The 16,892-nt window shown below is 37.3% G+C and overlaps 1 protein-coding gene across 1 annotated transcript in view; it reads right to left on the bottom strand.

Annotated features, from left to right (window-relative positions):
- The window catches only part of DCT (dopachrome tautomerase), a 140,646-nt gene that overhangs the window by 392 nt on the left and 123,362 nt on the right, over positions 1-16,892 (bottom strand). Inside the window, exon 11 of the mRNA XM_063697469.1 lies at positions 674-729. Within this exon, the coding sequence (XP_063553539.1) occupies positions 674-729 (56 nt within the window). The remainder of the gene's footprint in view (positions 1-673; positions 730-16,892) is intronic.

The raw sequence follows: 16,892 nt of genomic DNA on the forward strand, positions 1-16,892 counted from the left end.
TTAGTTAAAATAAAGACTGCACATAGGGACCCCCTGTGCCTTTCATATTCCTGGAGTTAAAGCTACTTTCATTGTTGGTTTCTACCTCATGCTTGCTTAAAAGGCATGGGTCATTGCCATCCTTACCTGAGAGAATCAGGGGTATTGAGCACAGGCTGTGTCCTTCTTAAAAAGGTTCTCTAGGCCGGGCGTGGTGGCTCACACCTGTAATCATAGCACTTTGGGAGGCCCGGTGGGCTGATCACAAGGTCAGAAGTTCAAGACCAGCCTGGCCAATATGGTGAAACCCCGTCTTTACTAAAAATATAAAAATTAGCTGGGCATGGTGGCAGGTGCCTGAAGTCCCAGCCAGTCGGGAGGCTGAGGCAGGAAAATTGCTTGAACACAGGAGGCAGAGGTTGCAGTGAGTCAAGATCATACCACTGCACTCCAGCCTGGGTGACAGAGTGAGACTCCATCTAAAAAAAAAAAAAAAAAAAAAAAAAGGTTCTCTAGATGAGGAGTCCTCAACCTTTTTGACACCGGGGACCAGTTTCATGGAAGACAATCTTTCCATGAACTAGGATTAGAGAGGTAATGGTTTCAGGATGGTTCAAGTGCATTACATTTATTGTGCACTTTCTTTCTATTATTATTACATTATAATATATAATGAAATAATTATACAACTCACCATAATGCAGAATCTGGGAGCCCTGAGCTTGTTTTCCTGCAAGGAGACAGTCCCATCTTGGGGTGATGAGAGACAGTGACAGATCATCAGGCATTAGATTCTTATAAGGTGTGTGCAACCTAAATCCCTCACTTGTGCAGTTCACAATAGGGTTTGTGCTTCTGTGAGAATCTAATGCCACCACTGATCTGACAGAAGGCAGAGCTCAGGTGGCAGTGTTCGCTCACCTGTCACTCACCTCCTGCTGTGCGGCCGGTTCCTAACAGGCCACTGACCCAGTCTGTGGCCAGTTGGTTGAGGACCCCTGCTCTAGACACTTCATAAAGGTGATGATCACGTTAGGGAAAGGTTTGTTACAAAGCTCTGTTTATTTCTGTTTCTTGACAAAACATGCCTTATATTTACATAAAGCATTTCATCCTAAAGGGAGCTTTCAAATCATTTTCTTTCATAATCTTCACTACATCTCCATGAAGTAGGCAGGAGCTACTGACCCTGTAGTACAGATCAGAGAAGCTACACAGTGGAGCCAAGATCTTCTCACCTTATTTTTGTTTATTCTCTCCTTTTCTTCTTCTTCTCTCCCTTACCCCCAGCTCACCCAAACTGTAAGGACTTGAATGTAAATCATTCTTGTTCCTACCAACCTCTTACTAGGTTATGGAACCAGCCCAGTAGTTCAGCTGCAGGGACCCAGCCACTAGTTCTCAAGCTGAGCCTGGTAGAACGATACCCCAACAGTCTTCTGATTCATCTCCACTTCTGAATCATATATTGTGAGCTATTATATACTGAGTTTCCGTGTGTGAAAAAAACTAGAAGTCCCAAAATTATATTAAGCCCAAGAAATTTCACTCAAACAGTTTTATGAAAATCCTGTTAGTGACACAGGAATGATTGTATTGGTTTTTGTTTGTTTGAACTATTGCATATGAATTAGTGCACGAAGGCTATTTTTATACAGCTGAAGTTTCTGTGATCGTGCTTGTGTTTGAACTTAAGGGTTTTTTGTAATGGAAAAGGAAAAACTTTACGTTGAGTAATGCATTATTGGACAGAGAGCATGAGCCAGGAGAAATCGGCAAGCAAAAGGGTTTTCTTTAGGGAAGAACAGAGATTTCCTCCACATCTGAAATATTCCTTCCCCTGGGGCAAGCCTTTGATCTTTCCCCTGTTTGTACCTCATGAACAAGGAGGGAGTGCCATAGAATGGCACGGGGGTGGGGGGAGCAAAATTTAAAAAGAGGGAAAAACCAAAATCCAGTACTACTGACACGTGATAAGTTTCCTATATAGTCATTTGACCATTTCTGAACCTCTACTATAAAAGTCTCCTGTCATAGAAAGGGAAGGTTCTCTACAAATAATATAAAATAATGGTACTTAATGAAAAACTGAAAAAGAAATCACATAGGAACTCTGATGTGTTGAATGAATACTCTTCTTCACTCACCATATGTAAATAAAAAGTCCATATGTCCCAAATTGTCTCAGACAGTCCCCATTATGTCTGTTGTCCCAGTATTATTATTAACAGCACCCTTTCACTCTCCATGCTGTCCTTCACTTGAATGGTAAATTCTATGGTCACCCTAGGTATAAATAATGGCTATTTACATGATCAATTTACACTCTAATGTATATGACACCTAATAATTTTTCAAAACACCCACCCCGCTGAAGAAAGTAACGGGTAATGTTATTCACCAGTGACTTTCCTATTTAAATCTCCCTACCTACTTGTCATATTGAAAGACATCTGGAATCAGAATCAGGAATCCAAAAACAACTTAGACATTGCCAAGTATGCTAGATAATCCCAGTTCATAAATGCCCAGCTCTAAACGCCAGCATGCTTTCATCTCAAAATAAGCCACACTTGAAACTTGATCCCAGGTGGTTGACCACTTCTCCTTTTCAGCAATTTTGCTGGATATGTCAGTGAACAAAACCACTGAAAATGGGTGCCACCCTAGAAGTTGTATTTTGGTTCCATTTGCTGCTGCTAGAGGGTTGTAATTTGAGGCTTGTTTTCTTTACCTGCCAATCTTAGCAGTCCCACAACAACTTCAGCTAAATTGTTCTAAGTTGTTGGTAAGTTGAAAATGCTCTGCTAACATTTTCTTTTGGTTTTGACTCACATCTATGATCAATTGCTTGAGCCCTGTTTCTGGGTTGGCCATCCATACCACAGGACACATGATATTCACATCAAGTAGTACCAATAATTTATTTACATTTAATTGCACTAAATGTAACCCCACCCCTTTCTCTCCCACTCAAATGAGCATACCAGAATGCAAGGAAGTGATGGGTATGAAATTACCATAAAACTCATAATGAATCCACTCAAACTTACAGAAAGTCATTCACATATTTTACTAATTCAGTTATAAACTACTTGCAATACTTTCCAATAGATTCCTACAGTGGATTTATGAGATCTTTGTGCTGTTCCACTTAACGTGTGAGAGGATGTGTTCCAAAGAGAACAAAGTGTGATATAAAAAGTGCCACCTACTGATACCCAACATATTAAAAGGTACCTCTTAGATTGACAGCTACTGGAAGAAAGGAACTTATCCTTTGATTAAATCACTCAGCCCTTCAAAGGATACTCCAGGCTTGCTTTTGCAAGATTACCTATTCCTAAAGTTATTCTTTAAAGATCAGTTGGGCGCAAATGTGTACACTTGTATTGTCTACAGGGTAGAGACAAAGATTTCTACTAGAATTTAAAATATTACCCCAAACTTTTAAAATCTAGCCAAAGATCTAAATGCAATTCATTTATTATTGTGCACTGTACTATGATATATGTTTGGAAAGATATATAATTGATCAAGACATACTCTGTCTGCTCAAGGAGAAAATAACACCACCTACCAAAAAGTAATAACAAAAGCAACACTAGTAATAAGAAATGCCTAGGAACTGTTCTAAGCCCTTGCCATGTATTAATTCATCTTATTCTAAAAATAAAACATTCTTTAAAAAAAAGTAGGTACTATTGTTGTCCTAAGTAGACAGATAAGGAAATTGAAGCACAGATAAGTTAAATGACTACCTCAAGGTCCCACACAGCTAGAAATTAGCAGACAGAAAAATGCTGACATCACCAAAGCTGAAAATACACTGTGGTTACCTGAAAAGGTGCACAATGTTTGGAATGAATAGAGATAAGTATTCCCTGCTCTGCAGTAGCATAAAGGAAGGAGAGAGGTTACCTTTTGGAAATAATGATCTAGTGTGGGCTCCAATGCAAACAAAGTGCATGAAAAATAGTCAATGATCATCTCATTTTTATACATGCTGTTACTCTGTCAAGATTTTTTAATTGTGTTTCCTCTATGTACCCTGGGGTCTGGGGAGAATGCATAGCTCTGACAGGATATACATAAAGCCATATGTACATGCACATAAATATACACAGGTTAGAATAATTGATCAAACGGAGACCTGGTTCCCATCCCCACTCCATACTCCAAAGGAACAAACCCGGCAAAATATTGAGTAGCAAAGTTCTTGTTCAATCTTAAGGTCCTGATAATATTAAGACAAACCACAGTGGCTTTGTGCTGACTGTTTATGAGATCATCTAACCTCTTGACTGAATTATAGCTTACAATCGTACTCTCTCTGCTTATTACCTTGTGTACAACACTCCATTATCTGCAGAACTGTCAGAAAATACCTTCCCAGCTGCTGAATTACCCTAATCACAATTTTTTTTTCTTACCCAGCCCTGCTCTGGGTTGTGAGGCTCTGGGAAGGAGCAGAGGGGAGTGGAGAGTTCTGATGTTCCAGTGACAATGAGAAGGTGCTTGACATTTCCTCCACACTCTTAGCCAGTACGGTTGCCATTCACTCTCCACTTTGCCCTAAGCCTTTATTAACCCAGTATGGAATATGGCAATTTCCTAAGTCATGGTCATTAAAGTAAATACCATTTCTCCCCATAAGGCTCCCTTTAGCTGCTGTGTTCTTCGTGCTTCTTTAGCTCACGATATTTCATGCCAAATATTTTAGAGACAGTGTTCAGAAATTACCAAGCAGCTAGACTGTGAAATGTGATGTTCCCATCCATTGGGAAAAGGAGTCAGACGCAGGGATGTTGTGTTTTGTATTTGCTTTACATTCATTATACGTTTCTTGCTGAGCCTGCTTTTCCACAAATATTGAAAACTGAGCTGACTAATGACTCTCTATTAACACCAACTCATGTTGGTGATTATGCATCTTTGGGAAGTACTTAATAAATACTATTAAAAGATTTTGCTTTACAGCGATGGCAATCATACCAGATGTGATATTGTGTTGTTAGACAAAGGCAATCTTGAAAAGCTTTCAAGGTAACATTTAAAAAGTAATCCTTTATTAGGTTGCCTAGCAAGATGCCCCATAAGCACTTAAAACCCGTAAGACGGTTGAGCTCAGATAAAGAACGCGTTACCAGGTGGAGACAGTAATTACCCTGTCCCCGAACTCTAATTGTATTTACCCTGCCTTTTGCCTACGAAGTTGACAATACAATATCTGGCTTTTCAACTGGAGCACACCATTTCATATTTCCTGCTGGTACACATATATTAATGAATGGGTGCTTTTATTAACAAAAGTGTAAGACAAGAATATTTCAGTCATGCTGTTACACCTACTGCCTGATATAGATCATAAAGGACAAGAATAAAATTTAATTTGCAATAACTCTTTGGAGCTACAGTAATAGTTGCCCAGGAGTTCTTTGTCAGAGCATCTTGGCTTTTCATTAAGTACTCAGCCACTAAATTTTTTTCAATTCTGGCAGATGCAGCCAGGGAACACTTTGGGAGCTCTATAAAAGGCACTCTCCTAATCTTCAAATCATTGGAAAGACTCTTTAGCATCTGTTAAAATATTTTTCCCTTCTAATCTGCCTGAAACTAATAGGGAGAAAATTCTGAGATGTTTCTTAATTAAGCAGTAAGAAATGGTGACGGGTGGTCTGCACTGACTTAATCACAGTTGTAAAGCATGAAAAAGGAAAAAGAGTTAAGTACCCCTAAATCCTCAGGCATCTGACTTCCCCAGGAATGTGCCTTATTGCTATTAGTAAGAAGTCTTTCCTCAGTTTGAATGAGGGAGATCCAAATGATGTGAAAAAAAACCTCAAACTCAAGAAAGAGTGAAGGCTGTGAGTGATGTAGGAAAAAAACAAAACAAAACAAAAAAACACCCAGCAAAGCAAATTTCTACCTTTGGCAAGAGGGGAGGAAAGAGTGAGGAAGTCGCCAGTGCTAGGGCAAAGGGCTCTTGCTTCTGTGCAGTTATCACTTAGCCTAGTAGCTTCTGAGTGTGGCCTGCAGCACTGCCTCCTTGACCAAGCAGGTAATGCAATTGCAGCAACTGCAAAGTATGAGGCAGCAAGGAAGGTGCTGGCTGCGACTAAGCAGCATGAGCTAGCGCCACCTAAAGGGATTCCTGTGCAATTCCAAGGCATTCATTCCGCACACAGCTGGTAAAGAAAACAGGTCTGAGAGCAAAAATCTCCTTCCCCAAAACCAGTTTGTAACCCCTTTCTTAAAATCACCGTGAACGTGAGAACCTAAACCCTTAACCTACTTGCTAATCCCCATTTTCAAACTAGGACTTAGAGTCCCTACAAACTACTTACTAGCAAATCCTGAGAGCTTACCAAATAAGCATCTCAGGTAAACATTCTATCTATTCAGACCATTGACCCAGGAGATTTTTCCTGCTGCATTTATTAAAACCCAAGACAAAAAGTAAGAATTAATTCTAGAATAGTCTTTTACACCGTTGTATACACTTCTCACATCTGTGAAAATTTTATCCATGTCTTAGTTTGCATAATTGTATTGAATGATCTCTTAAGAACTGTTATAACAGCAAAAACAACAAAAAAATGCTCATTTGTTCTGCCATAATAATTGTCTATTTTATCTGAAGATGGTCAGAATATGCCACCCCAAAATATGCCACTTTCACATAAGAATTATTTTGAGCTGAAGACAATTGAGAAATACCAGACATAAGAGGAATTCTCCCTCCTCCCCATTTTTGCCTAAAAGTAGGGCATAAATTTCCCATTGTAAAGTTGACACTAATTTTTATTTGTAAAGGTGTTCACATTTTCCTTACTAGAAAGAGGAGAGAGCTGTTATTTGCATAACAATCTTACCAAACAACTCTTATCTACTATATATTTTTAGTCACCTTCCCACAACTTACCTCCCCTAGGAGCCCCAATCCCCCTTTCCTTTATCTAGTCCAGAATTTATCACCCTCTGTTAGGATGGTATATAAGCTCTCAATTCTAACCAGCCCTCTGAGTTACTCATCAGTGAGTTCTCCCTCATGTCCTACATATACCATGTGTAAATAGGCTCTGGTTTTTTTTCTTCTTTTAACCTGTCTTTTATCAGTTTAATTCATAGGCCTGGCACTAAACCTAAGATGATAGAGGAAAAGTTTTTAGCCCCTTATCTATTCTTATAAGAATTATATGAAATAAGTATGCCATACTACCAACTCACTTCATGTTATTTATCATTTCATTTTCCTCCACAAAGAGGCCAAAATCTGGTGGTTTGAAAGACCTCATTAAGTATAGGAATTAAATATAGTACTGGTGTTTTTGTAATTCATTACTTGCAGATTTCATACTTGCTAATTCACCTACTCATTAAAATTCATTTTCATAGTGATTTGCAGACATGCATATGCACAGAGCAGTGACAAATTCAAGTCATCTGATGCCCACATTCTAGCTGAGGTTCAACAAGGTGATGCTCTGCCTTCTCATTTCAACTCTCATACTAAAACTAGTGTTCTTTTCACAGTCTATTTAGTGCCATCTTTTTCTCAGTTTTGTGCTCTCTGTTGATTTTGCTGTTTACAATGTCCCCCACCAAATGTGGTGCTGAAGTGCTGTGTAGTGTTCCTAAAGCTGAGGAGTTCTTGAGGTGTCTTACAGAGAAAATGCATGTGTTAGATAAGCTTCGTTCAGGCATGTTACAGTGTTTGTGGTGGCAAGTTGAAAGTTAATGAATCAATAATGTAAATTATATATATTAAATAAGATGTCTTTAAACAGAAACACAATTAAATAGTTATATGTTTATCAGTTGATTAAAATGTTATGACCAGAGGCTTGTAGGAACCCTGTATTTCCCCCTAGGGGCAATGACTCAGTCTTTACTACAATTATAGAGCATAACTTCCATAAATAATGAGAATCAACTGTCATCAAAATTGTTTGTTTCATGTGCTTCCCTACTCAGTTGACTCTAACCAAAACTGATAACAGTTGCAATAGTCTTGATGTTAAGTCACATCCATTTTAATGGAGATGTCTTCTCTGGTTTTCTCTTTAGCATCTTATAGCTTTTTTTAACAAGTCTTTTGATCTCAACCACAACTAGACCTTTCTAACACAATGTTTCCCTCTATATATGTGGCTTTCTGATGTCAATGGATGATTTGACCAGCTTTGGTCCTGCTCATAACCCTGAGGACTGAGAAAATTAATATCTTGGTGTGCCTTTAACTGTGTTCTAAGGAGTGAGAGGTAGTGACATGAGCTATATCCAAAGGAATACTTGGAAGCCTTCTTCTAGACTTTTGATGGCCTGGGAATTCCACTGATGTCACATATGCCTTTGTAGAATAGAGGGAATTTAACTCCGATCTCAGTCAGCACCCCCAGCAGGCATAGCTACATAATTTACCAGGCCCACTGAAAATGAAAACATGGGATGCCTTATGTAGGAAAAAAGTACAGTTATAGTCGCTAAAATATAAACCTTTTTCCTTTCTCCTATGGTCTCTCTTCCTTAATTTGCCATGCCGCTTTTTTTTTTAACTTGCTATTTAATGCTGTTCTAAGAAAATTAAAATATTAGGACACACTTTACTGTTCATTTTTTAATCGAGCACTGCCAGTTTTAAATGAAAATATACGTGCATTTAACAGAAATCCCTGAAATTACACAATCCGTATTTCATAGTTTGTACATGCGTATGTATTTTGTTCTTATCAAAGCAGTAAAAACACTGCACAAAACTCAAGAGTTTTTATTTCATTTCTTGATACTCACAGATTCTACCAACATGCTCTATCTTTAGCCTACTGAACAGGAAGGAAGAAGTGAAAGGAAAAATAACTATGGGTTTTTCTATTTTTTTCTTTTCTTTTTATGTCATTTTCAGGGTAAGTGGTTGACTAATACGGAAGTAATACAAGTGAGGAAATATATGATAAGTTTCCTTAGTCATTTGTCTTACTTAGAACTGCCTTCTTATTGCATTTGAAGCAAATTCTCATTCAAATGGAAACATGGTCCCTCTGTGTGTCAGCACCCCTGCTTAGTCATAGCTGTGACGTGTTTACTAATACTAACTATGAGTCTCGCTGAACTCCCACACATCATAGGTTCCCTGGAGTTTTGTACTCATGGGACATTACAAATGCTACAAGTGAAAGAGGTGACAAGGAACAGCAGACATGTATATTTTGCACCTATCTTCTGCTCACATACATGTTGCATTGTCCCATCATATTTTATATACAAAGTACAAGTTCAAAGATAAAATTATCAAGAATTTCAAGATAATGACAATGGAGCATTGAAGCAAGCCCAGGGCCCTTCTGAGCATGAGACCCTGTGAAACTGTACAAGTAACACACCAATGAAGCTGGCCCTGGTACCCAGCTCAGGCTGGGCCATGCATCTGGAACCCATGTGTGGCTTCTAGAATTACTTATGGAAAACACTCACTAACTTAGAAAGGGTAATCTTGAAACAAGGAACTACTTCCAGGAGAATAATAAGCCCTTGCAATAGTGAATGTGGTCATTCAGCCGGGATTGGTCCCAGTTATCAAAAAGGAAGCTCTGGACCTAGAACTAGCTGAGCAAATTGCAGGAAGTCATTTAAAAAGGCACTGAGATGATCTCATGTTAAAAAAAAAAAAAAGGAAGAAAGAAATCTGAAATCTGGATCTGAGTGAGATGCCACATAGATCAGCTCAGCTCTGAAAAATACATACACCTTTAGAAAGAGATGAACATCAGCAGGTGTTTCAAAATCAATGGTGCCTGTAGGGAATGATTTGAAGAAAAGAGAGGATTTCCAGTGTATAAAGTGAAAAACTGCTCAAAGCAGAAAGATTGAAGTTGGGTCAGGGTGATAAACATAACAAGGGAAGGAGGAAGGAAAAGAGCCTGTTTTAGAAGCAGCCACACAAGTACCTTTGACAATGAGGGAGGATAGGGGATTTCATGTGAGGTGCTGTTATTTGAACTCTGTAGGTGAGAATGAGAGTTTAAACTTGAGAAAATGAGAGGAAGCAATTTCCAGAAACTGTGAGTGCAGGTGGTGAGAGGAGAAAAACCAAATGGAGGATAATGCTGGCAGAAGGCTCTGAAAGGTGGATGGAAGGAAGAGTAAGAAAGCAGAGGCCAGACATGGTTATTAATTGATGGTTTGGCTTTGCAGATTTGATTGTCCTTCCAAAATCATTTGTGCTTTTTAAATTTGAAATGGATTGCTATACATAGTTGTGTCTTGTGGCAAACAGACTCTAAGGTGGTCCCTATGGTTCCTGCCTCCAGTTTCATGCCCCTGTGTGGTCCCTTCCACTTGAGTGTGCATGGCACCTTTCACTTACTTCTAACTGTATCAGTCCTTTCTCACACTGCTATGAAGAAGTACTTGAGACTGGGTAATTTACAAAGAAAAGAAGTTTAATTGACTCACAGTTCTGCATGGCTGGGGAGCCCTCAGGAAACTTATAATCATGGTGGAATGCACCTCTTCATAGGGTGGCAGGACAGAGAATGAGTGCAAGCAGAGGAATGTCAGATGCTTATAAAACCATCAGATCTCATGAGACTCACTCATTATCACTAGAACAGTATGGGGAAAACTGTTCCCATGATGCAATTGCCTTCATCTGATCCCACCCTTGACATGAGGCTATTGTGGACATTATAATTCCAGGTGAGATTTGGGTGGGGACACAGAGCCAAAACATATCAGGGAAGAATTCCTCAAGTGAAACCATATCACTAACCAACAGAAAATAGCAAAGGTAAAAGCAAGTACATGAGGTGTGTGAATTATGAAATTATGTTATATAAGACTGTGATACTTATCTTGCCAAAAGTTTCTCCCCCTTGCTAGCTTTAAAGAAACAAGCAAAAATGTTGGTAAGGCCCAGTAGCATCCAGATGACAAACAGCAAGTAACTGAGGCCTTCAGTCAAACAGGCCACTGGAACTGAATGCTGCCAATAACCATGTGAGCTGGGAAGCAGACCCTTCCCCAGTCCAGCCTCTGATGAGACATCAGCCCTGGCTGCTGCCTTCATTGCAGCCTTGTGGGACCCTGAGCAGAAAATCCAGCTATTCTGCGCCTGGATTCCAGACCCACAGAAACTATGAGATAATAAATGTTTGTTGTTTTGCACCTTCAAGTTTGTGTCCATTTGTTACACAGCATCAATAACCAATACATGTGTACAGTACTTCATAAAGTTCAAGTTGACTTTTGGGTCATTTAACTTTCCTCCCCATTTTACCTTTTCTTCAAACCCTGCTTTCTTTCCCTGAAGGCATATAAAGTCCTAAATCAAGAGTCTAGTAAGAACCCACCACATCTTTCATTAATGCTTGAAACATAATCATAATATCTTTCAGAATTTTTTTAAAAATTATATGATAGTGTATGAAGGGGAAGGAGAGGTTCTGTTAAATATTTTCAGGGGCAAAATGGAGGAGACAACTCATTTCTATATATAGATTGAGTAACCCTTATTCAAAATGCTTGGGGTCAGGAGCCAGGGCTCACATCTGTAATTCCAACACTCTGGGAGGTTGAGGCAGGAGGATGACTTGAACTCAGGAGTTCAAAACCAGCCTGGGCAACATAGCAAGACCTCATACCTAGTAAAAATAAAAAAAAAATAGCTGGGCATGGTGGTGCATGCCTGTAGTCCCAGCTACTCAGGAGGCTGAGGTGGGAGGATCACTTGGGCACAAAAAGTTGAGGCTGCAGTGAGCCATGATTGCACCACTGCACTCTAGCCTGGGTGACAGAGTGAGACCCTGTCACAAAAAAAGAAAAAAAAGAAAAGAAAAAAAGCTTGGGACAAGAAGTGTTTCAGATTTCAGATTTTTTCTAATTTTGGAAAACTTGCATATACATAATGAGATAGCTCATGGCGGGGACCTAAGTCTTAACATGATATTCATTTATATTTCATAGACACCTTAAACACATAGTCTGTATGTCCAATAATAATTTCATACAATATGTTTAATATTTTTGTACACGAAACAAAGTTTGTGTACACTGAACCATTTTACCACCATTTGTGGGTGTGCTTGCATAGGAGAATCTGGGTATGTTCAGAAAAGATATATTGCAGCCAAAGGGGGATGGGAGGGTCTTTTTTCCTTGGCATTGCTAAACAAACTATGTGTTGTGCATCTGCATTTTGGTTGCAACCTGTCACACGAGGTCAGGTGTGGAATTTTCCACTGGTAGCATCATGTCGGCACTCAAAAGGTTTCAGATTTTGGAGTATTTCAGATTTGGGATTTTTAGATTTGGGATGCTCAACCTGTTTAAAGCATTCAAGTTGTGTAGTGCCTTTATACCTTTAGAATATTGTTTCTGTTTTCACACTAGGACTAATGAAATTCTCATAACTGAGGGCTAAACAGTAGAGACTGTCCTTTGTTCAAAAGTAATATAAGAGTTCCCAAAAGCTAAGGAGAGCTAAGGTTACTTTTGATCCCATGCTTTTCCCTACACTCCTTGAAGCCAAGGCTAGCAAGACCTCGTCTCTACTAAAAATTAAAAAATTAGCTGGGCATGCTGGTATGTGCCCAGCTAATAATATTATTACACATTAAAACCACTTTTGGTAATCCAAGCACTTTGGGAGGCTGAGGTAGGAGGATCACGAGGTCAGGAGACCGAGACCATCCTGGATAACACGGGAAACCCCGTCTCTGCTAAAAATACAAAAAATTAGCCAGGCGTGGTGGCAGGCACCTGTAGTCCCCGCTACTCAGGAGGCTGAGGCAGGAGAATGGCGTGAACCTGGGAGGTGGAGCTTGCAGCGAGTCGAGATTATGCCACTGCACTCCAGCCTGGGCGACAGAGCGAGACTCCGTCTCAAAAAAAAAAAAAAAAAAAAACCAAAAAAAAAAAAAAAAAAACACTTTTGTTTTCCCACTCTCTGAATCCAAAAACAAGCAAAAACACTTTACTCCATCTTTGTGGTTTTTTTGGTTCACAATAAATTACCAAACCATGAATGAAGAGACTGCCCAAAGTTATCAGTGTTCCAAATGACATAATGATATGACCAACTATATGTTACGTGCAAGAAATTTCCCTACCAATGAGTATGTGCGCTTCCCGGAAGGAGGCTCTACTGTTGATTATAGAAGGCGATGCAATCCTAGGTTTAATTTAGCTGCTAAGAAACTCAGAGCTAGATTCAGTGTCCAACTCTGTAACTAAACTGTGCTAGGAACAAAGTATTATTGATTCTTGTGTTCCTTCTGCTTTGTTGTTGTCCTTTTGGTGTTTTTAATTGTTCTCTGTTTTCCATTTTATTTACCTTTGTCAGCCAAAGCTTCTGAGAATAAGTGAGGCAAAAATTGCATGGAAACAAAATGGTCCTCCATTCCTTTTTATCATCAAAAAACATGAACTTCAGATTCACAAACATTAGTTCAGATTCAGTGAATGATCACTGAACCCCTTCTACATGCCAGCAACTTTTTAAATGTTTTCATACATGTTATTAAGTCAATCCTTGCTTAGAAAAGGAATTTAGTCTCAGATCTCTGCCTTTTAGTTCAGTGTTCTGTGTTCTTTCTGTTGTATTACGGAGTTTCTCCTTGTAAGCTTGACAGGGTCTTCAAGATCATTTAATCCCAAGACCTCCTTCCCCAATTTTACAGATGGACAAAATAAAGCACCGAGAGGTCACCTTGCTTACCCAAGATCAGCTGCTAGCCAATGGAAAACTTGGGATTAAATGTCCCCAGTCTTCTGTCTCTGGGCCCACAATGTTGGATCTCCCCAAGCTTTGTCTTTCCCCCCTCCTTGCCATTTAATCCTTTCCATTTTCCTGACATCCAGGACCACGTTGTTGATTTCATTACCTCTATCTCAACAATTTGGTGATCACTTCTGGCAGATGAGTTTGCAAACTAGTACTTCCAGCTCTGAACTTCCTCTGGGGTGGCAATTTGCATCTATAATTCCCTAAAGGTCACTGAATAAAATAATTTAAACTGTTATTATTTATTTATTCAATTATCCAAATAATAAATTATATATATTATATAGTATAATATATATAATCTATAATATATATTATATAGTATAATATATATAATCTATAATATATATTATATAGTATAATATATTATATAGTATATTATATTATACATATTATATATTATATATTATATATGTTATATATAATATATATTATATATTATATATTATATATATTATATATTATAATATATATAATACATTTATATTATATAATTATAATAATATAATTATATATATTATATATTATATATAATTATATAAATATATTAATATATTATATATAATATATATTAATTATATATATAAAATTATATATATATAATTATATATTATATATAATTTATATATTATATATAATATATATAATATATAATTATATATAATTATATATATTTTTATATATAATTATATATATAATTATATATAATTATATATATTTATATATAATTATATATAATTAATATAATTATATATAATTATATAAATTAATATATAATATATAATATAATGTATATAATATAATATATAATATAATTATATAATATATATAATTAATATAATTATATAATATAATTAATATAATTATATATTTAATATAATTAATATAATATATAATTATATTAATTATATATATAATATAATATATTATATATAATTTTATATATAATATAATATATTATATTATATATTATAATATAATATATAATATATATTATATATAATATATAATATAATATAATATAATATATATTATAATATAATATAATATAATATAATATAATAAATGATTTCTATGTGCCAGGCACTGTTCTCGGCATTGTATTCATGATACTTACTTTATATGTGGGAGACAGACAATAACCAAATTAATAAGGAAAGGGATAGGATGTTAGATAACGTTAAGTGTTAAAGGGAAAAACAAATGAGAGAGAGGGATATGAAGTGCCAAGGTGGGGAGTCAAAATTGTACGCAGGGTGGTCAGGAAAGACCCCACCAAGAAGGTAGCTTTTGGGTAAAATCATGAGAGAAGTAAAAGAGCAATCATGCCTGTGTCAGCGAGAAAAGTATTCCAGAGAGAGAGAACAGTATGTGCAAATGCCCTGAGACATAACATGCTATTGAGGAACAGCTAGGAAACCGGCATGACTGGCATGGCGTGAGCAAGACAGCGGGAGTTGTAGGAATGAATTCAGAGAGGGAAGAAGAGAGATAGATCACATGGGTCTTTTAAGTCATTGTAAGGTTTTGGCTTTTCCTTGAGAGAGGGGGGCATAGCTGGGGGGTTTTAATGGGGAGTGACAGGATGACTTCTGCTGCTGAAGGCGGCTGTGTGAGGACAAGGGCAGAGGCAGGATCTGCTTAGGAGGCAATTACAGTTGTCCAGAAGAGAGGTGATGGGGGCTTGGAGATGATAAGAGGTGATCCACACCCCATATAGGGCTACATAAAGACAGCACTGACTAGACTTACTCATGGTATAGACATGGAATGTGAGGAAAAGAGAGAAGCTCGACTTTAGCTTGACCAGTGGAAGGATGGAGTTGCCATTCAGTGAAATGGGACAATGCAGAGAGGAACAGAATTGGGAGCGGACTATCTAGGGCTCAGCTTTGGACATGTTAGGTGTAAACTGTCCTTTAGACATCACAGCAGGAAGGTAGAGTAGGAAGTTGAGTATATGGAGCACTCCTTAGCACCATTCTCCAACGTTTTTCTCTAAAGAATTTTTCAGCATATTGCATATTATATAGTTTACTTGTTTGTGTGTTGTCTGTCTCACCCCTCCTCCTGAGCCCAGTGGAGTGTAAAGAAATCATTTTTTTTTCTGTTTTGTTCATTACTTTGTATCCTAAGCTTCCAGAATAGTCCTGACACATGATCAATGCTCAAAACATAAATGTTTCACACTTGAATGGTGTCAAATCTGTTGATCTTTTACTTTTTAACTCCTAATTCGGTGTGGTCCTTAGAAACAGTGTTTCCTATCGTTACATTATAAATATATTGACTTACATTCTCTTCTAGTACTCTCATAATATTCTTTCTTAAATTTAAATTTTAATCCATCTGTAATTTATTTTGGTGAAAGGAATAAAGTTAGGAGGCCAGCTTTATAATTTTTTAAATGGCTAGCCATTTATCCAAGCTCCATTTATTAGACAATCTGACATCTTCTTATTGAAAATCTGGTGAGATTTAGTTCTTATTCTGATATAAATATGAGCTAGTAATAAAAACCATTTTTATGCCTACTTTGCCATGATACTTATGCTCCAAAGCAAAGGCATGTATGTACCATATAAAGTGGTTAACTATAGATCATTAACTAAATTACCCACTAACACAGTGAATAACAGTCGTGAATAACAGTTAGTGTCCTTTTACTTTTCTGTAACCAACAATTATTTCCTTCTGATTAGAAAATTGGGAGAAAGAAAAGGGATAGGCAGGAAAAGAAGGAGTCACAAAACTTCCTATGGTCTACACAGGGACAAGCTTAGGTGATTAATATCACTTCTGTTTATGTTGAACGAGATTTTTTTAAAAAGCAAGTAAGACACTAGGAACAAAAAAAAAAGATACTTCTTTACCTCCATCTTCCATCTCTGTAGGATATTTTCATTTTAATTGAAAATGACAGATGGAAAAAATGGTGTAAATAATCCATCAGAAAAGAAATCATGGAGTAGTCAAAGAAATTTTGCTAGAAAATCAATAACCAATATTTACAGAATTCAGAGGGTTATAATAATCCTGAAAGAGATTCAGGATCCAAACTTTGGGTTGACTTATAAAACCAGATGCTCCATTAGAGACTGAATTTATTTTGTCGTGTGGGTTGATTTCT

Source organism: Gorilla gorilla, chromosome 14, assembly GCF_029281585.2.
Source record: "Gorilla gorilla gorilla isolate KB3781 chromosome 14, NHGRI_mGorGor1-v2.1_pri, whole genome shotgun sequence".
Classification (NCBI taxonomy): domain Eukaryota; kingdom Metazoa; phylum Chordata; class Mammalia; order Primates; family Hominidae; genus Gorilla; species Gorilla gorilla.